Genomic DNA, 22,237 nt, shown 5'->3' on the forward strand with positions numbered 1-22,237 from the left:
GCATGTTCTACACATGTCTGTGTGGGTTTTATCTGGGTGCTCCGGCCTCCCCCTGAAGACATGCATCAGGAATTGGGGACTCCAAAATGACTGTGGGTGTGAGCGTGAGAGAGAACAGTTTTCTATCTGGCCCTGTGGACCTGACCAGAGTGGACCCCGTCTATTGCCTAATGTCAGCTGGGACTGGTGCGAGCTCCCCCACTATCATAAACATGCTAAGCAGTATAGATGATGGAGGAATGGATGATTTTACAAAGGAGTTTTGGGGAAAATACTCTTTCTTCCTGATTGTTTTAATTTATGTTGATGTTCCAAAATGCTGTATCTAAATGCTGTATCTAGGAGGAATTAAGTTAGCTTAACATAAAGGTCTAAATCTAAACAAACATGCAGCAGCATCTTTAAAGCTCATTCATGAATAAATCCTGTCTTGTTCTTTAATCCCTACACAAACAGAAATGTAAAATAAATGACATTTGTTGAATCACAGGGAACATGCGTGCTGCAACTTTTTCTTTACCTTTCCGTGACAGCGAGGTTGCCTGGCAACCGGTGACGGTGCTGCATGCAGAAACGCTGGGCAAATAGATAAAGAAACTGTTGCATGCACTGTGTTAACTCCCTCTTAAAGCACATGTGTTTGCAATATCCACAATGCTGCTTGTGTTGAGATTAAACAAACAAGATACGTGGTGTTATTTAGTGCTTTAAAGGTTCACCAAGTCTTTATGATGTACACTTATCACCTTATACACAATGCAAAGACTTGACAAGTGGTAACAATCCTTTTTTCCCTTCCATACCTACAGTAAAGGGAAGCAAATAAATGTCAAACTTTTCCATTAAATCTCCAGCAAAGAAACATCAGGGTGACTCATAGACCGGCCATGTAGGGTTCCAAAATTAAATGGGGACCAGAACTTGATGCATTCCACAGCACTGTACAGTCAACAGCATATTTATAATTGGCCTTGTTTTTGTGGGGAGTGTTGAACTCAAGTGACTGAAGTATGAAACCATCGATCCTACCTCTGTTCAGTGAGGTTCTCTGGTGCAGGATGTGACGGCCTCTGTGATCTTTCTCCTGCCTGCTGCTTGATGAACTTTGACCTCCTCCCTGTCCATGCTGTTTCTGATTTATTTATTTTTTGGTGTCTGGTGACATCCGATGTTATCTTTTTTTTGGGGGGGGGGCGTTCATTCAGTCTCCAGCTCAGGGTTCTTCCCATTTCATCAGTGTAATGGTCCCCGGAGTTGTCACATGTATTGTCATACACTGCTCCAGTTTTTCACTCCAGGGTGCATGGGTGCTATTTTTAGGGTGCACCGATGTTAAGGTGTTGAATGATTTGTGGTCAGTGCTGACTCCTTGTGACTTTGGCTACATATTCTTTTGTTACAATATGTGAGACAGGGGGAAAAAACATTGAGCGGAACGCCTGAATCAAAAATTCACTCTTGACAATATTATAGACGTTCTCACTATCATCAAAGCCTCTTTGTACAACTGTGAGCTTGGGCTGTAAATTGTTGCAGGATTCTCTGAAGCTGCATGGTGAGTTTACTGAAGTCTAACAACTTAGAACAGGAGGTCATTACTGAGATGAATAATCAATGTACTTAGAGGATGGGCGTGATTCTTCCTTACGGCTGCAACTCTTGTTTTCAAAGCTCAGGCTATTAACATTTACATGAGTAATTTGCAATACAAATTCCAGATTCCTTAATGAAACCCACTTGATTCAATTGTCAGTAGTTTATATTCGCTGAAATATTTAAATTGCATGTTTAACGTCACCATCTCTCAAATACAGCTGTACTAATAGCTGACTGTTACTGATTGCATTAGAGTAATGTGTTCATTAGTTTGTCATAAAGATCTAATTAATAAACGAGGTCTTGATATGTGCTGTCAACAAGAGATAAAACCAGAAACCACGACACAAAGCAAAGCCTCACTTTGCCTCCAGACGGTAATTGTTTAACATGTTTGACCTACTTATATTCTGGTTCATTTGAAAGCAATTAGTAACTTGTCAGAGATGCTTCCATGTAAATCTGACCCCCGAACATTACTATATGCTCACACTCTGCCTTTCACGTATTGTCTGTATAGAAACTCGGGGGATTGTTAATGCATCGCAGGCTATGCGGTTGTTTTCTTCTCTTCTTGTAATTATATTCATGATACCAGCCTCAATCTTTGGATGTGGAATGAATGTGAATCCTGCTCCTGCAAGAACCCATTAGTTTGTACAATCCTGGCGTGTTTTGTGTTTGGACCTGAGGAATGCATCACATGCTTGTTTTCCACACTGATTGATGAGCAGGTAATTTGTGAGTTTTTAGGTGCATCTGTGCATGAACCCTTTAAAAATTACACATTCTCAGCAGACAGTCACACTCACATATAGCTCCTTCCCCTCAAAGACAGATTAAATTCTGAATTTATTAAACCCATTTTACAAACCGCCAACTGAAACCCCACCGAATGCTATAAAGACTACAAAGTCGGACTTTCAGTTTATGGAATTTGGCAGAAAGTTGTTTTAGCTCCTGGGGTACGAGAAAGTTTGTCGAATGCAAAAACATCAGCTCTTTAACCCGGGAGCTCTCGAGAGCAAGGCCTGACTCCTTAGTTTAGATTCAGAATTGAAATGTTGGTGAACTGGCACATGGAGGATTTACATTTTCATGCAAATCCACAGCTGTTCTGCAACACAAATAATTTATTCAACATGTTACATGATAACAAGGCTTGTGAGATGTCTGCCACAACCACACTCAGACAAGTAGCTGTACCTGCGAAGGTGGACGTGGAAGAACCTTGTAGTGATTGACAACCCACAGAAATGGAAGAGTAGTGACATGAGTAAACTGACAATCTCTTGTTATACTGTGAAAAGAAAACCAATGAAATAAAACATTTATGTCCTTACCTTACATGTAGTCCCACAAACAATCAACATCCTTTTTTTGCTGCTTTCTTTTGATAATGGCAGCTAAATTCAGGGACAAAGTAAGGAAGGCGGGAGAATAAAGTGCAGCAAGAGTCTGAGTGAAAAATATAAATACACATCAGTAAAGTTACAGTGAGAAGATATGAGACAAATCAGTCCAATACGGTAAAAAATGAATTTAAAGCACTAGAATTCCACTCAGTAGCATGCATACCTCTGCCAACAGTCACCTTAAGTTAAAGCCAGCTTTACAGCTACACATTAGGTTCATCAGGTACACATTGATGGTAGTTAGGCCTGTTTAATAGAGATGCTGAAAAAAGCCTACACTCCTGAAACCAGATTTAGATCCACTAGATCAAGATATTTACCTTGATCCACACCAATTGGACGTAGTCATTGATACCAACCCTTAAATATTTCTGACCTGTTTTATCAAGATTTATGAATTTGTGCCTGAGAACCCTTTTTTTTAAAAACTTTTTTAACTACTACGCCACTCTGCATTTTAACTTATAAATTGAGAGATAATGTGACAAGAAACACCTTTAATTTAATTTCAACAGCTGGATACTGTGGTTTTCATGAAATGTTACTTAACACGACTAAACATTAGACCAAGCATTTATTTTGAACTATTTTCATCTCAGGATTAATACATACAGCGTTTGAGACGCTTGGCAGCTGATGTTTATAGGACGGACTAAAAATAAACTACAGTGGCCGTGTTCATCTTCATGAAAGAACATGTCTTACTGTGCAACAGCTGTCTGCTGGAAAAGATGTTTACATACAGAATGTGATATCGACCAGATTCACATGACGCACTGACTCCAGGAATAACATGTTAATTTACATGAAACCAAAAGTATATTTTTGTTTTTGTTGCTGAAACTTAACCCCATCTACCTTCCTGCATGTCTGGTGCAGTTCTTCAATCTAGTGCTTCATCAACACAATATCATTTCTTCAGTGTGACTCATGCATTTGTTCGTAGATGTTATTGTCATAGACGGATGTTGGGGCTCAGAGAAATAAACCACATCAGGCTTTGACAACACAAACAATATCTGTTCCTCAAATCATTTTATTGTTGGGTCTCTGTTTTTTCCCTTTTTAAGAAACGTGTAGACATTCAGAAAATATGTATCACCACACTTTAATTAAAAAAAACACAATATTCTCCACAAACCTCGGCTAAAATGAAATATTACTGGACACGTTACTGGTCACTTCACAAAATAAACATTGCTCCACTTGCCAGTAGAGATAGGGCGATTGAGTCATGCAGATAGTGTCACTTTTATCCTTCCTTTCTTCCACCACCGATTCACACTGTAAGTATTTTTCCCCGGTCAAAGGAAAATGTAATAACATGCAACAACTGCACATTTTTTAGTTTTTGTCTTTCTTTCCCCCCTAAAAAAAAGTCGTGGTCTCTCTGGGTAATTCACAGACCTCCGTGGCCGGTTTTCATCTGAACTGCACTTTCTGGTGGGGAAATATTCCCAGAGAATAGTGCGGGTTCTCGGATTGCACAAAGAAATTGTCACAGTAACTTGGAAATTGTTTCTAATGAGTTGTTCAAATGTGTTTTCTTCAGTTCTCTGAGCAGCAAAATTGAAATTCCCTTCACCTCCATTGAAGTGCAAAAGTTTCAGCGGTAAATTTCTCAGAACCTTGACACATAAAATTACTACATCTCTATAACAATAGGTCTTTGGTGTGTGTGTGTGTGTGTGTGTGTGTGTGTGTGTGTGTGTGTATGCATGAGAACTAAGTGAATGGACTGGTTACTGCTGAGGAGTCATGAGACATGGATTATGCAGGAATATGGCTCATTATTACAAGGTAGAAGAAACATAATAGTAAGCTTGGAGAAATGGTGAATTTGGTTTTATTAAAGCAGGGGTTGTAGTAGAGTGATTGATATTACCCCAACTGACTTATTATCTGTGTCAGTTTTGTCTGATTTTGTGAATAAAATTATATAGGTTGATCATTTTAAGTTTTTTCTCTGTGACTACTAAGACTAATGTTCCAAACTCCTTCATAACAGTTTACCAATGCTTCTCCTCGTGTTCTTTTTTTCTTTGTCATAATTTAACTGCACAAAGTCTCACTGAGAACTTTTTTCCCCACACGGACTGTTTTCGTTCATGCATTCACTCTGCATCAAAACTCAGTCGCTCGCGTTGATCGTCATTCCCACTCACCACCATCAGTATTCCAGTGTGCAGCTTGAGGTGTGGTGCAACCGGCAACGAGTGCAAAAACAGAATGACAAACAACTTAATCTCACTTCTAATCACGCTTGCGCAGAGTGGTAAGTGAATTGCATTGGAGAGATGATATTGTGGGAGCGCATAAATGAGCATATAGCTACTGTTTGTCATTTGTCAACAGGTATGATTTTTTTTACACCAGCAGAATAATGTGCTTTCAGGTAGAACTTAATTTGTCATGAAACAACTGATGCATCTGTGTTTTTACATCTATGAAGCAGCCGTGACTGCAGTTCATTCCGGGGCAGGTGCATGTGACTCATTAGTGAAAGTTATCCGTGACAAAGTCGTTCGTTTCTGCAAAAACAAGGCAGCTAGAGCCGCACATTAAGACGTGGCCTATTTATAATGGATATCTCATTCAGGGTTCAAATATTAAATGGTATGAGTGTGACAATACAGACACAATTGTCAATAGCAGTCCTTTCCTGAGGTTTTAACATAGACTGAATGATAATTAGTTTCCCTTTGTTGTCCTTATCTCTTACCTGCAGAAATGGCCAATTTATGCAGGCTGCACCATGGCCAGGCAAAGTTGATGCTCCCCAGAGGAGGAAAGCAGCCATGTTTTCAGACAATAGGAATGAACTCGGGGACAACTCAAGGTTGATTTAGAGCCTGAGCAACATTGAATTAAATTGCGGAACTGGGCCACACCGATCGTGGCTTAATGTTGACACAGCTTCCTCTCAACATCACAGCGACAGAGGGTATACCTGCATCACCGAGGAGCCTGCGGATGCATCGCCGAGGTGCGGTCAAGTGTGAATAAAAATGCAAATGCCAAAAATATTGTTGAAATAGCGAGTGAACTAAATGTCAGTCCATCGTTTTCAATATGAGATATGAGATTGATGTGAATAGGCTATTGAAGGCAAATGTGATAGCTACAGAAGGCAGGTTATACCAACAGCTGTGATATTTGAGCTGTGAAATAAGCCTCCCTTCTTCTTTCTTTTTTTTTTAGAAGAATAAGCAATTCTCTTACGTCCTTTACAGATATTATCTCCAAAAAAAGCACCCAGACTGTCTGTCTATTCTTTTTTCCTAGCTTTATGACTGGAAATCTTTCAAGACTGGAGTTGCAAGGCAGTGCAGCACAGCAGACAGGTGGTGTTGTTTTCATTATTGATAGGAATCTTTAGTTGTGAATATCCAGGGATTGATACTGAGAAGGGGGGAATACATGCACCTGAACAGTTTGCCAGCTTTAATGCTTCATTTTTTTTCCCTTCTCCACACCAAATGATCCACTTGACCACTTGTCAAGTCCTCACATGCTTTCACGGTCAAACATCGATCTATTCATAATCCCCCTACTTTCACATCCACATGTATAAGGAGCAACATCCTCCAGCACGTTTCCTCCCCCCCCTCCACCTCTCTCTCCCTCCATCTCCATCTCCCCCTTTGCTCTGTGATGCTGCTGCTGATCCACTCCGTGCGCGCACATCAGTAAATTAATCACGTATCACTAGAACAGCCCTTCTTCGCGCGATCTTGCCCCAGACCCGTTGGAGAAAACACCCCCCCTCCGGACAAGATCTGTCACCGCTCACTCATTTGCCGGGAGAGCATCCGGAAACTATGTTAAATGCGCCAAGCGATGCGCCGGGCTCTGTCATAAAGGAGGCGTCGGGAGGATTCCGCTCGGATCTCAGTGTGGAGGGAGCAGGTTTCAACAGTTGACGCGGAGAGAACTGAGCGCAGAGGAGGAGAAAAAAAAGCGATTCATTTTGATTATCTCCTCTTGCAACCTCCCTTTTCTCCTATTTTCTTTTTTTCTTGCAAAAGGGGCAGTGCACAGGAGCATTGTCCGGATGAAGGATATAAGAGCACCGGTTCCTATTGGGCTGGATTATGGGATTATTATTATCGTCGGACTGATTATTGCAGGACAATCGTCGGGCGCGCACACAAAAAGAGAAAGAAAGTCGCAGCCGTGCCACAGATGCTCTTGAATGACGGGGGAGCACAAAAGGTTTGGAGAGCAGTAACAGCCCCTTCTACTTTGTGGCATGGGCAGGCTGCGTATGCAACGGCGAGCGGAGCCCATATGCAACAGTGTGCCGCACCGGAGGAAAGAAAGTAAACGCAACCGTGGCTGTGGTGTAACAGCGGGGCAAAATGCTGCATTTTGAAACGGGCATGTGCGTCCGTGGTTTTCACGCCGTAGCCGAGGTGTAGATGTCGCATGAGGGCAATGCGCTTTTGTGAGCTACGGTCTAACCTTCAGCGCGCAGATCCAAACGCTTTAACCTTGGAAAGCAGTGGGGAATATTAATACTTTATAGTCATCGATTATTCATTAAGAGGGGAAGAAAAAAAAAACCAACAAAGCATGTTGTTCCGACACTGTGTTGAATTTGATGTTTAATTCATGCATCATGTGTCGTCCGGCGGTCATCTTTGTTTACACAGAGAGTTCATCATAGCCCGATGTGGCATGTTGGAAGAGGTTAATGCACCGATTGAAAGGAGATAACGATTCGGGGATCGATTTAATACCCAATTAGTGTGAGATCCGCGTCAACCACATGCCTGGTTTGGGTTTAGTCCTGTAGGATTTTGCTGTAATCAACAGGTTGAAAGTCAACGAGGATTTTTCTTCTTCTGTCTGCCACACATATCCAGTTGAAGGGATGCGTCTCTCTGTACCCATTTTCTTTCTACTGTGGGTTAAAGCCCTGACATTGAAAAATCTCAATTATTCCGTCCCCGAGGAGCAGGGACCTGGCACTGTTATAGGCAATATAGCAAAAGATGCCGGGTATGGGACCATGGAGAGGGGGAAAAAATCCAACTTCAGAGTTCTGGAGAATTCTGCACCACACCTGGTGGATGTTGACCCAGAGAGTGGACTTATCTTCACCAAACAAAGGATTGACAGGGAGACCTTATGCAGGCGCAACCCTAAGTGCCAGCTCTCAATGGAGGTGTTTGCCAATGACAAGGAAATATGCATGATCAAGATTGATATACAGGACATAAATGACAACTCGCCCAGTTTTCCTTCAGATCACGTTAACATTGACATCTCGGAAAATGCAGCTGCTGGCACACGCTTCCCCCTGACTATTGCACATGACTCAGATTCTGGGGAAAATGGGATAAAGACCTACCAGGTCACCCGAGATGATTACAATACCTTCTCTTTGGATTTAAAAGTGAGGGGTGATGGGACTATATATCCAGAGCTGGTGGTTCAGAGACCTCTGGATAGGGAGGATCAGAGTCATCACACCCTCCTCCTCACTGCAATTGACGGTGGGGAGTATCCAAGATCAGGCTCCATGCAGATCAACGTCAGAGTGACTGATTCCAATGACAATAGCCCCGTTTTTGAAAAATCCTCATATGTAATAGAGATTCCAGAGAATTCTCCGCCTGGAAAAATACTTATAGATTTGAATGCCACTGATCAAGATGAGGGCAGCAACGGGCAGGTGGTCTATTCCTTCACTGGATATGCATCTGAGAGAATTCAAGATTTGTTCTCCATTGACCCCAATACTGGTGTCATTAAGGTCCAGGGAGAAATTGACTATGAAGAGAATCCAATCATAGAGTTCGACGTGCAGGCTAAAGATTTGGGGCCCAACCCGATACCAGGCCACTGTAAAATTACAGTAAAAGTGCTTGATAAAAATGACAACTCACCAGTAATAAGTTTTGTTTCTGTCCGACAAGGAGCCATCAGTGAGGCGGCACCTTCAGAATCCGTCATAGCGCTGGTCAGAGTGACGGATAAAGATTCTGGACGAAATGGTCAACTTCAGTGCAGAGTGCTGGGAAACGTACCCTTCAGACTGCAGGAAAACAACGATAATTTTTATACGCTTCTCACAGACAGACCTCTGGACAGGGAAATGAAAGATGAATACAATGTGACAATAGTGGCGAGAGATAATGGGATCCCCTCTTTGAACTACACCAAGTCGTTTACTGTGAAAATTTTGGATGAGAATGACAATCCACCACGCTTTACAAAGACTATTTATGTGCTACAGGTGCCTGAGAACAACATCCCGGGGGAGTATTTGGGCTCTGTTTTAGCCCATGACCCAGATGTGGGTCGAAATGGAACAGTGTCGTACTCCATTCTTCCGTCACATATAGGAGATGTTTCAGTGTACACGTACGTGTCTGTTAATCCCACCAATGGAGCCATATATGCCTCACGCTCTTTCAATTATGAGCAAACAAAATCCTTTGAGTTCAAAGTTCAGGCGAAAGACGGAGGATCTCCTCACATGGAGAGCACTTCTATAGTCAGGGTCAACATCCTTGATGTCAACGACAATCTCCCAGTTATTATTTTACCCCTCCTGCAAAATGATACAGCTGAAATCCCAGTGCCTAGAAATGTAGGTATTGGCTACATTGTGACCACAGTGAAAGCGGTGGACCACGACCACGGAGAAAGTGGCCATTTAACCTACGAGATCACAGAGGGAAACGACGACCACCTGTTTGAAATGGATCCAGTGGGAGGAGAGGTCAGAACTGCCCATGCTCTTTGGGAGGAAGTCGCCCCAGTGGTTGAGCTGGTGGTGAAGGTAACTGACCATGGCAAGCCCCCCTTATCTGCTGTGGCTAAGCTGATCATTAAGGCGAACACAGAAACGGCACCAGGAGGGGGTGCCAGCACGAGCGGGGAACAGCAGCACTGGGATGTATCCCTGCCCCTCATAGTTACCCTCTGCATTATCTCTGTCATGCTCTTAGCAGTCATGACCGCCATCGCTGTCAAGTCCAAGCATCAAGATAAGGAGACTGGGAATTATAACTGCCGCATGGCTGAGTACTCCAATCCTCCAGTGGGGAAGGGCAAAAAGAAAAGGATCAACAAGAGTGACATCATGCTGGTGCAGAGTGAGATGGAGGAGAGAGATTCCGCGAGCCGGATGAATGTGGTGAGCAGTCCCTCTCTCATCACTTCACCCATATGTTTTGACTACCAGAGCCCTCTGCCACTCACGCTGCCCAGGTCAGAGGTCATGTACCTGAAAACCACCCCAAACAGCCTGACAGTCCCCAGGGCAGGTTGCCACTCCAGCTTTGCCGGGCTTAGCACAGACACTCCAGCGAATAGGATGTCAGTGATACAGGTAAGGAGGATGCTGCACTGTATTCTTTATCTGCCCTTTATTCTCACTTATCTGCACCTGCTGCTTTACCATACAAATCTGACAAAAGAAAGGTAATTGACTGAGAAAGAGACTCACTGTGAGCAGATATCATTATTATTATCATTTTTTTTTCTTTCCCTGTCATGACGGTATGAAGTATTCTCTGTATAAAAGCATGATATAGCAACTCTGTATCACAACGATTATTGCCTTTCACTAAAGAGGGCTTTTTCTTTTCTTTTACGAGGAATCAGAATCATTTTAGAAGCCGCTCCATTGTGAGCCCTCGCTTGCAAAATGGTACAGGTGGTCTGCATAATCAGAAAGTCCTCTCAGCTAGACACGCAAACAGTGTGAGTCTTGAACAAGGCTGCTGTGACCCTGCCAGATCCACCGCTATAGAGTGAAAACAAAACCCTGCCTGAAATGTGGGATTGGACAGGTGTTTGAGCAGCTTGTCCGATCACATTACTGAACCAATGTGCGCCAGGCAGCTAGATGCACACAGCATAACCTTACAATCGCATTTTTCGCTCCCCACAAATATGGGCCAGATTCGCCCAGCCGCATCCAAAGTTGGCACAATAAGGCCATTAATAGGGCCCAGCCTTGCCTTGTAGAGATGGCAGGGTTGAATACACAAGCCAGCTAACGCGCTAATTTGACAGCACAGGGCTCGAAGTGCTGTTTAACACACCAGAATTATCTGTTGTAAAGCATGTAAATATCTAGGGCAGTCTCACAGACAGTCTCATTTGGAGATGATAACACAGATGACAAGGCCTGGCACTGTCACCAGTCACTAGTGTATGTGGGTGTGATCAACACAAACACATTATTCTCAAGATAGGGGGAAAAGGATGCTGATGATAGTGGCTAATGCTCTACTCTGTTGCCTTGCCAAAGAGGCACATATGGTCACGATGGAGATGTGTGTTGTCTGTTTCATCTGTCACTACTGGCACATGCTGTTTGACCTTTATGTATTTCTTTCAGGTGGCATAATAATATATTCTAAAAAAACTTTCTTTATCTTCCTGAACGTCATGTAACTCTGGGTATTTCTCAAAAATTGCATGAAAATTTAAACATAATCAATTCAAAATAAACTGTTTTTTCTTTCATTTCTAGACAGAAAATTTCCCCTCAGAGTCCAATTATGCTGGCAGCAGGCAGCCATTCGTTCAAAGGTAAGAGGTCTATTCATAGGCTTCCTGACCTGTGCATTTAGCGTTGTATCAAGCCAGCTGACTGTGGCTGTCAAATAGGAACACTCATGCACAGGTAATGGTAAGTTATGTTTTTTTTTTCCTTCCTTCTCTTCTGCTGCAGCTCAACATTTAAGGATGCAGAACGAGCAAGCCTCCGAGACAGTGGCCATGGTGATAGTGACCAGGCTGATAGTGACCAGGATACTAATAAAGGCTCACACTGCGACACGTCTGCCAGAGAGGCCCTCAAGATGAAAGCAACAGCGGTTAATGGCCAGCCTTTTGAGCAGGGTGAGCGGACACACTCTCTTCCTGACATCTTGAAGATGCCTAACTTAATCTTGTAACAGGCATTATTTGTACTGTATGCACTGAAAACATGCATGCAGCCCGCTGGTGGTTAAGTGTCGGTTTACCAGCGTCTTGGTGCAGAAAGAACACTAAACTCTTATTAGATTTGGGTAAAGTTGGTTTGCACTACTTTACATTGCAGACAGCCTGAGCTGTGTTGCAAAATGACATGAAAGCACCTGAGTGGAAGGCAGTTTAAAATGATGAAAGAGTCCGTTGGCTGAAGCTAGAACGTTCAAACATCTTGTGTTTGATTTAGCCATCAAACAAACTCATATGCATGGCAAAGTGTACTTCCGTCTGTATCGGTTTTGATCATGGCATTATTTGAACACCACCTCGCCGCATGCATGTCTTGAATAGCACGACAGAGACAAGAAAGCACGATAGACCCTCGCAGCACAAAATGACAGGTATTTCTGGTGCAACATGACAGAGTGTTTCCACCTTTTGCTTGGAGAGATTTCCGAAGTTATTATCAGTTTTGCCATGGTTACACTGTTTTGAAAGGAGCTTTACTTTACAACTGAAAATAGAGGAGTGGAATTTTTTATTTCGCAAACTTGAAACAATCTGAAGTGGCGGGAGTATAATCATAGATGATTGTCAATCTGTTGCAACCTGTTTGACCTGGTAGGGACTAATATATTTAGGCATTGCAGATAAGGAATGGAAATATGAGAGCAACTCTCACTGGTGAGATAAAAGATGATGGCGGGATGAGGTGGTGATGTTTATCATTTCCTTGTGTGAGCCGTGGTGGAGAATGGCTCTGGTCATCATGGTCCCTATGCAGTACTTTCCACACCATTTACATTGCTTTGAACTGTTTGTTTATGGCTTGCTCAGGAGGGCAGAGATGGAGACACTCTTGTGGATGCCAGGAGGATGTGTGAATCATTCTCTTTCTATCTCACTTTAGTGTGTGTGTGTGTGTGTTTGTGTGTGTGTGTTTGTGCATGCTTGTGCGTGTTTGCGTGTGTGTTATGAGGAATTATGGCAGACCAAACTTGACTCTGTGGGAGGTGTGAATTCAATCACAATTTTTTTGCAACACATTTCTGAATCTGATTCAGCCAAGGCTCTAAGGCCAATCACATGCAAAGATATTGGAAGAGATGTTCTGTACATGCGAGACTGAAAACATTTACATGTGCTTCGCTGACGCTTGCTTGACAGGAACGTCAGTCAATTTATAGACCTGCATTTGTAAGATAAGAGCAATGTGAGGTATTGCCTTTAATATTAATGTTTTTTTTTGCTGTGGAAGAAATCTGTTTAAAAAGCAAAACTAATGATTAGATTAAATGCTTTTCTCTCTTATGGGGTTAGTGAGTTGAACATTAAATGGTGTCACTGTCTGATGACTGCATGGAAGATGATGCATAATGTGTTAGACCTGATTCCACCAAAAAGTCACCTTCTAACCCACACACTCCTTCTGTCTCACACCCACATACACACACATAGGCGCGTGCGCGCACACGCACACACGCACACACACACACAGGTAAATGTATTGGACAACAAAGCCACTGTTTTGCAGATTTTGACAAGATAGGGCTATTATCCAAAATGGAGACAACACAGAATTGTAGTTTCGAATGCAGCATCACAAAAGCTTGTGGGTTAAGTAGCATTGCTTTTATGTCTTTACCTTTACCTTCCCTCTATTCTCCTGGCTGCTTTGATACAGGTAATATATGCACCTGTGCAGCTTCCACTATCATGCACTCTGAATATTTATTCACTCTCAGACACCAGATGCACAGTGGGTATGTTGCTAGGTTTTCTCTGATTCTATTTATAATGGGCAGGCAGTTTCTTTGTTTTTGAGCATGTTATTCTTCCATTCACACTTCACCCATAAGATCACAGTTACTTTGTCACTTTGTCATAATTCTATTATGTGACCATGTAAATGCATTGAACTATATAGAGCCACTGTATAAATTTGTCCCTTCAGAGCTAATTTTTTTGTATAGTGATGAAATATACAATGGAAATTGAATGCCCATCTTAGATACAATAGATTCCATGAGCATTTTGCCATATATAATATATATTATAAATCCTTCAATCATCTACCAGATATGTAGTAGGCCTACACTGCAGTAAAATATTATTTAAATCCAAAATATGTTTGGTAGTTAAAAGCTTGTTTATTAACTACTACTCATTTCCCTTAAGCAGTAATAGTAGCACTAAACTTGAGGTCCCAAAATAATTATTCATAATTATATAAAAACATTCATTTAAAGGCTGTGCGCAGATATATTGATGTATTCATTATCAGTTTCTGTGCATACTCATGAGTGGAGGCTATATAAACAGATAATGAATGGCAATACAATAAAACTTGTGTATCTGATAATGTAATATATTTATACTAAACAATGATTCATAGGAGAAATAAGAATTGATGACTAATACTAAACTTCATAAGCACTCGCAGATGTCATTATCTGGTTACAACTACAGTAGAGTGGGTTGTAAACAATTTATGGAGCATATACATACTGCTAATTAAAGTTAAATGGAGGACGGAGACTTAAAGCGTCACAACATTAAAAGTTAGAGCCTGTCCAAAATGAATATTAGAACGTAAAAACATTCCAAAACTAATATTGACAGATGTATATATGATGAGAAAAAAGGTCAATGACTCCTAAGATGTCATTATCAAACCCTTATGACAAAGAAATGTAATTGAGGCTTGATAAATTGTATAATTATAAAATCCATAAATTCTAGTATAAATAAAAAGATTTAAAAGAAAACACACATGAAACTCGAAATAGACATTTTATTCAAAATGTAAATCTAGAGGCACATATTTTCTGTTTTGTATATTCTGTAACATAAAGGTTTCCTATATCTGTGAAAGGCTCATATCGGTCAGCCGATAAATTGGTCGTCTCTGTTAAGAATTCCATTTAAACATAAGCGGCAATGTTTACTTCTGGTTATTTCACAAGACACCATAACAGAAAGGACACTCTGTAGTTTCTGAGCACATGCACCTGTTTGCACCAGCATCATCTGCAGTGTTGATGGCAGCTTTACCACTGAAATGAATTCAGCCTCCCCCTGCTTCTCCTTGCTTATGCTTATTGTTCTGGCCCCATGTATGTGTGCCAAAAAAATACTTTTCTCCACAGGGCTGGAAGACAGACAGAGCAACACAAAATGCACAGGGTCCACACTGTAATGTAATTTAATGTCGCTTCAAAGTGTAGCACTTTATAATAAGCAGGATCCTATGTTTCCTTTCAGTCAAATCAAAACCATCATTAAGCTCTCCCTTTTGATGTCGAAACTATTTTGAGCTCAAATGCACATTTTCTCTTGAGCTGGGTCCTGACAAAGATATCATTAAAATGGTCCATGCAAAGACTGTAACCATGAGAGTAACCTGAAGTCTAAGAGGAAAAAGAAAGATGCAGTTACAGTTCAGCAGTCCACTAACTTAATACTGACGTGGAGTCATTAATTATTAAAAACAGACTTTAACATTGAAGTCATGGTCTGCATGCCATACCCTGTTAGCCACCACCTGATGAAAGTGTATTAGATCAAATTATGATGATTGTGTCTAATTGTGATCTAATCCAGTCTAATTGTAATCAGTCTCAAACAAATGATTTTGATCATTTATTTACCCAGATAAATGTCTAATTGAGATTAAAATGTCTTTGGTGAGAGGGTAGCATTTAAATACAAACAAGATCACTAAATATCTAAGGTGAGATACAATGAAAGACTATGGTCAATTTTATATTAAGATGCACAAACACATATATTACCGTTAAAGAAAACACATTAACAAAGCATACTATTTTCCTGATCTTTAAAAAGTGACCTAAATCCCCCGCAGTCGTTAGTGCTGACTTTAGAACTGATTATTGTAATGTACCATCTGTCTCATACAGTGGAAACCTGACTTCCTAAATGTGACAAAACATGTATTATTTATATATATATAATTTTATACATATTATTTTACATTAAATATCATTGTTTAACTTTTATTTTTGGTTTTACGTGAAATTTTGTATTGGCTTTGTTTCCGTATAAAACCAATTTTATTTGATTGGGACAAAAAACACATTTGTTGTCATGAGAACATTGCTTATGTAAAGTAGGAGAGTGTGCTCATCCAGCTGGGTAGAGCTGCAGAACAAAAAACACATCATACAAAGGAAAAGGTTCCCCACATGATGAAATTTGTAACCCCACCCCAACCCCCACCCCCTGCTTCTATCTGCAAGGTCTTTGTCAGGTAAACATCTGTGTGAACAAAAAGCAGCATTCAGACACAATGTGACAGCTCCACTTACAACTAGGTTTGATCCCACAATACAAAATGGCAGCCACTATTCCAGAATTTCACCATGAATGTAAAAAACACAGAATGTGGACAAATATTGTAGCCAATACAGGAAATATGTGAATACTTAAAAAAAAAAAAAAATTTAAGTTAAAAGTTAAAATTGAATTTTACCTCAACATCCTTGTAAATATGTTTTGTTAATTCTCAAAAACAGATCTATTGCATGATTAACAGCTGATTTCAATTTGTTTAATCTCTATCCAGTCATGGCATTTTGACAGCTCCGTTTCGTCCTGTGGGCACAAGTGTGTGTGTGGGTGGGTTTGTGGACTTGAGCAGCAAAGTACCCGCATATGCTGTAGTTTGCAAATGAGCTTGGATTCTACGTGTGGCTCATGGTGCCAGTTTCCTCGTCTCTTGGGGGTTGTGGCACGAAGATGGTTTTTCTCTTCTTGTTTGAACCTCCTTCTCAGGTTTACGTGTCCTCCAGCAAACTGGCCGAGGCTGGTGTGCGTGAGGCTGGCGCCTTTGAACAGGAGGATCTCCCCGCCTCTACGAGGAAGGGCCTCGTCAGACGGAGCTCTTCCTTGTTCCCGGCTGATGTTCTCATCCTCATCTGAGCTGGTTTTCAAAATGAGATCAAGTGCCTCATTCACAGTCTGTCACGTCGCTCAAGGTCTTTGATTTCATAGAATGGCATGTGAGCAAGATAGACGAGGCTTATTTATAGATGGGAGCTTATCAGTGTATAATCAAGTTATCTTGTGATTAGATAAAGTATTGTAAACAACTACATGAAAAGGGAGATGTTGCAGATGTGGTCTGTGTTGTTTTTGTATCACAAGCTCTTGAAACTTAATGTTTCAGACATGAACTCCAGAAAGTGTCCAGAAAATTGTGTATGGACTAGTTTGCAAGAATGCAGCAGGAGATTGTAATACAGGTTCAGATATGGAGAATGTCCTCAACCTGTGTGAGGTGTTTCTCTGTCATTTCTCTACTGCACACATTCCTCATACTGTGTCTTAGGTTGCTGCTTTGTTGGGGTTGACTTTGCTCCTGAGGGTCGATGATGGGAGTAAGCTCTCTCACTACTCCTCATTTTTGTATTTGTTAACCATTTTTAACAAAAATCTGTGGAAGACAATCAAGGCCATCTGAATATTTTCTTTTCGGTGAATATTTTGGGTGATTGGCACCGGTGTTCGTTCCAATCACCAAAGATTCTCAAATTGTATTGTCTTTCCTTGTTGACGTCTCCGAATGCGTGTTCTAGAATTGTCAACCCCCCTCTCGTTTTCTGACATGAGCTTATACAGAATTTTTCTGGACATTTTACTCGACGGCTGGCAAGAAGAAGAAGCCCAAATAAATTCTGATCAGGTCCGTGATCATTATTTAAAATTTGTTTAACCTCATATCAAGCATAAGGGATGTCATCACATGACAGTCAGAGCCAAGATCAGTCAACAGAACAACAACACTCAGTAAAAGCTGTTATGCACTCATGTATAACAAATGAAGAAAAATTATAATTTTCTGCCAATTTACAAAGACATGTTTGACGTTTTTGCTTCATGCAAAATACCCTGATGCATCATCGTCAAACTTAATTTTGATGGCGTCGTGTAGTGGCTACAGAGAAGTGACACCTACATCACAGCAGAATGAAAATTGTCTCATTCTGTGCGTGTCCTGGGATTGCATGTGCTCTGGAATGTGAAAGACCGAGAGTAGAGGGCACAAAGACAGAGCCTTCCACCTTTTACCACTGATGCCAACACACAGTCACACGTACAGGTTGTGCATTCCTGTGGTGTTTGGCTTGGTGAGCAGCATCGCCTAATGCAAGCTGAAGCTGCTGGAGTCATGGTATAATCAGCAATCCACCTCAATTACAGGTATCATGTCAGGAAGAAAAGGCTGCATGCTTTCTTTTGCTCGGACCAAGCTACTCTAAAATCTTTTTAATCGAGTTTTCTTCTTTCTTTTTTTTTTTGCAGCAAGAAAAGACATGTTGATCACTGATTAAATTAAAAATGAGTAGGAAATGCAAATGAGCTCCTGATTATGCAACAGAATCTCAGAGTGATTAGAAAAATTACTACAGGTCAAACTAATGAGTGTTTGTGCTGCTGATGGTGGTTTTTCCAAAAATCCAGTTTCCCCAGAGTGTTTTCTTCCAGAATTCAACTTCCAAACTTAACACCTATAAATTATTAAAAATATAAAAAGAAAGACAGTAATGAGCCCTAACATTATCCCAACCAACAACCTGACAACACCATCTCTCACCACTTTTTGATTAGAAATGGTGAGAATCACTGCTCACACATTTTTCACAGTTGTTTTTCTGTTAGTTCCACACAAACTGATGCTCCTGCAGATGTATATGTAAAAAAAACACTTCCTCTGCACCAGATGATGTTTTTTTGCAGGAATACACCTACACATGTTCATGAATAGGTTGAATCATGCATGGCCACATTGATAAGCAAACGGAAAAAAGAGCAAAATGAACTTTTTTTTAAACATTTTTATTTATGATTTCATGGTGGTTCATACATCATCATATTGTTGTGAGTAATTTCTACAATGGAAAATATACTGGAGTTATTCAAAACAGCATATCTGCTGCAACAGGCTGCTGCTTCTTACTTTATTCTGTAAAATTCTTCTCATGCATACTACATAACTTACATGAAGACAGATACTACAGTCAGATTTCAAGAATAACTCTGGAGCTTGTCTGCAGTGTTTTATTGTTGCGGCTCATCCTTCATAGTTTCATCCACGTTTTCTTCCAGGTTGTTTATCCGTGCCACAGCAGGCTCCAATAACAAATGTTTAACTGTTTTTGCAGAGCAAGACAAATCAGTCCACTGCACCGATGAATGTCGTGCACTGGGACATTCTGACAGATGCTGGATGCCAAAGTTACGGGTAGGAAGCCAAGCAGACAGCGCCGATAATCGCACCAACCTTTTCATCCCTGTGGGAATGGATGCCATGGTAGAGACAGAGATTTATGGCACCATCAGCTGCAGCAGCAGAAAAACCCTCAGCACGTTTGGGAAGGAGCAGCGGGACAGTACAATCCTCGTGGCCAATGTCAAACCTTACTTAAAATCGCAGCGTGCACTAAGCTCACCGCTACAGGAGAGTCCATCTGGGTCCAGCAGTCCCAGCAAGAGCAGCATGCCCCTGGACTTGGCCAACCAAGGGTCCAAAGAGGAGAGGGACGGGGGTTCAGACAGCAGTGCCTATGGCCCTCCAGATGGCCAGTGCTCCCCACTGCACACTGAATTGGAGGACCCGTCCTACCTGACCTGCGAGCTCAGACCCAAGTCCCTGTCCAGCAGTCTCATTCACAGCTCCGTCATCAGCCAGGAGTGTGGGGGGTCAGATTACGCTCTTGACCCGCGGGACTCTGGCAACTGAAAGGTCGGATGATCTCGCTCGCTCTCACCTGCCAGAGGTGAGCTGATAATATCACCGATTAATGACCAAGAGGTGATATACTCTTCTTTTTTTTCTTCTTCTTCTTCTTCTTCGACCCACAGAGGTGTCCAGACACGCATTGTATAACCAAAAACCATCTGCTGTGTATGTTCTTTTATTTATTTATTTTGAGTTTGTGACTTGTTGTGTTTCAGTGGAAATATGTGTCCTTGACTGTGAAGGTTTGGGGGGAAAAAATCAGCGCTTACCTGACTTCAAGTGTTTTCATGGTGTTCCGTACCTGTCAGTTTAGATGTCTGTATTTTACACATTTCAAGCTCCAATTTTGTGAGGCTATTGAACAAATTGCTACTGTTAAGGTATTGAGTCCCGTCTGCTTTTGTACAGTGAAGCTTTCCGTCTCCATTTAGTGTATAAGGAACATCTCTTTGAATATCACAGGAAAAACACATATCAGTGACGTTACATACAAAAGTGAAGTGTCTTATGAACTGTTAATGGTGGTGCAACAGGGAATGTCCCTTTTCATAAAACCATTTGAGGTTCCTGTAAAAAAAACAAAAACAACTACAATTTTTTAAGAATGTATTTGTAATTTTACTGTCGTCCTCTCCGCAGTTTGTGTGAAAATAAGCCGAGCTTACACGTGAATGTGGGCTTCTGTACTTGTTGTGTATTTTATTAAATTTCTATACACCCTGTGCACGGGAGGCAATTATTTTGACGAGTGACAACTTCTGAAGTTGACGTGTGTTTTATTTGCATGTGTCTGCAAGGTGCCGAGGACGTGTTAATGACAAACATCACAGCGACTCTGCAATAGTGCCAACTCTGCTTGTACACTGTATAGCAGTGCATGTTCTGTAGCAGCAGTCTACATCCGAGTTAGAGGGAAATGGCATTTTAAACAGCTATTCATTAAAAGAAACTCAAACAAAAACAGTCGCTGTGTATTAGCAACCAACAGAAAGACGAGCTGACTTCCTCTGCTCAACGCCGACACTGTGCAATAAGCATCCATCATTTGGTGGAGATGGAAATCCTGCTCAATGCTCCTGCTCTTTCACCCTCAATTCAAAGTCATCACAGTCGCTGTCAGTTAACGTCTACTTGTGATTATAGCTTTATTTAAATATGAATGTGTCTGACAAATTATAAGACATAAATCTAACAAAAATGAAAAACTTAACATTCAGCCGCGACGAGCAGTTACAAGCAAAGACGTTTTGCCATGAATTCTTTGATTAGATAAAATGAAATTTTAATGATCCCTTTGGGGGAAAGTGGGTCATTGCGGCAGCAGAGGATTGAACAAATAAAGCATTGAAGGTTATCACAAGTAAAAATATAACACACACACACACACACACACACACACAGAATTAGTCAACAGATAAAAACTATACAGCATCTATAAGCACAAGGATTTCAAGGTTAGGGGATGTTTATTACATCTAAATTTGCATCAGCTGCACTGAGTGCACAAAATGTCCATCATTTGCTCTCTTCCTCGATGATTTACAGGAGCACCGGAACAAATTTGTGGTTTATATGCATTATGCGCTATTTACTGTTGAATCAAATACAGAGCGGGGAGGTGTAGTGACAGAAGGCCGTGATCCACAGACATATTACATCAGTCTGAACCTCTACAATCCATCCACAGGCTCATTTCTTCCCCTACAATGTTTCCTGCTCATTCGAGGATAAGAACATAAATATTGCTGGGATCAGAGTAATACTATTTAAAAAAACAGATCACATCCACTACATCTGCTTGACACATTCTATACAGAGCGATTAAGTTTAAACAGTGATGTATATTTACAGAGATGCAGCGCTATAACTTAGGGATCCTGGAAATGTATTAATGTTTTGTGTTTTTCGTCAGTAAAACAATCACACAAAGGCCTTTTCTGTTTCTTTTTACTTAGTTTAGTTTAGTTTCTCCATCTGGAGACACTGACTTCTGTACCCGCGGCTCAGCAAGCAGTTTGAGAACGCCTTGTTTTTCGCGAGCTCGGGATAACAGAATCCTGTCATCTACTGAGAGCCGACTATAAGTACGACTCAGTTTCTCCTCAGGGAAAACACATTAATTTGGATTTTGATTTGCATTTGTTTTGGTGCCGGTATTGACACAATTCCAGACCTAGATGTCTCATCTCAGCAGGCAGCTCTGATGAGCTCATCTGCATAAGTTGAAATACTCTTTGAGAGGGAGATTGCGTGGGTCACAGCAACTCATCCCATTGAAATACAGACAGAAACATCACATCATTTTATCTGTATCAGTCCCGGGGTTTGCAGAACACGGGGGGATGAAGACAGGTGAGCAGAATGTCAAGTAGAAGGGGGTTGAACCATTTTGCCGCAACACTTACGCCTCCAATTTTTTTTAACACACTGTCACTTAAGGATGTAAAGCAGGTTAAACTTCCACTTCTGCCATAATTACACAAAATTTGCTTTGAAGCAAACCCTTTCTTAATTAACGTTGCGC

The 22,237-nt window shown here is 41.2% G+C and overlaps 1 protein-coding gene across 1 annotated transcript; it reads left to right on the top strand.

Moving 5' to 3' along the window:
- The first annotated feature begins 6,659 nt into the window (after nucleotides 1-6,659).
- LOC109631101 (protocadherin-17-like) lies at nucleotides 6,660-21,563 on the top strand. The gene is made up of 4 exons (XM_020089698.2): nucleotides 6,660-10,356; nucleotides 11,509-11,567; nucleotides 11,710-11,879; nucleotides 19,136-21,563. Exons 1-4 carry the CDS (start codon nucleotides 7,888-7,890, stop codon nucleotides 19,711-19,713), a joined length of 3,276 nt encoding a protein of 1,091 aa, XP_019945257.1. The 5' UTR covers nucleotides 6,660-7,887; the 3' UTR covers nucleotides 19,714-21,563.
- The last annotated feature ends 674 nt before the right edge of the window (nucleotides 21,564-22,237 follow it).

The sequence above is a fragment of the Paralichthys olivaceus genome, chromosome 10 (genome assembly GCF_024713975.1).
Source record: "Paralichthys olivaceus isolate ysfri-2021 chromosome 10, ASM2471397v2, whole genome shotgun sequence".
NCBI lineage: Eukaryota > Metazoa > Chordata > Actinopteri > Pleuronectiformes > Paralichthyidae > Paralichthys > Paralichthys olivaceus.

Excerpts from the sequence above, each read along its gene's own strand:
- LOC109631101 (XM_020089698.2), top strand. The coding sequence starts at position 7,888 with ATGCGTCTCTCTGTACCCATTTTCTTTCTACTGTGGGTTAAAGCCCTG. Across the intron at positions 11,568-11,709 it reads AGGCAGCCATTCGTTCAAAG|CTCAACATTTAAGGATGCAG; the intron begins GTAAGAGGTCTA and ends CTTCTGCTGCAG. Across the intron at positions 11,880-19,135 it reads TGGCCAGCCTTTTGAGCAGG|AGCAAGACAAATCAGTCCAC; the intron begins GTGAGCGGACAC and ends CTGTTTTTGCAG.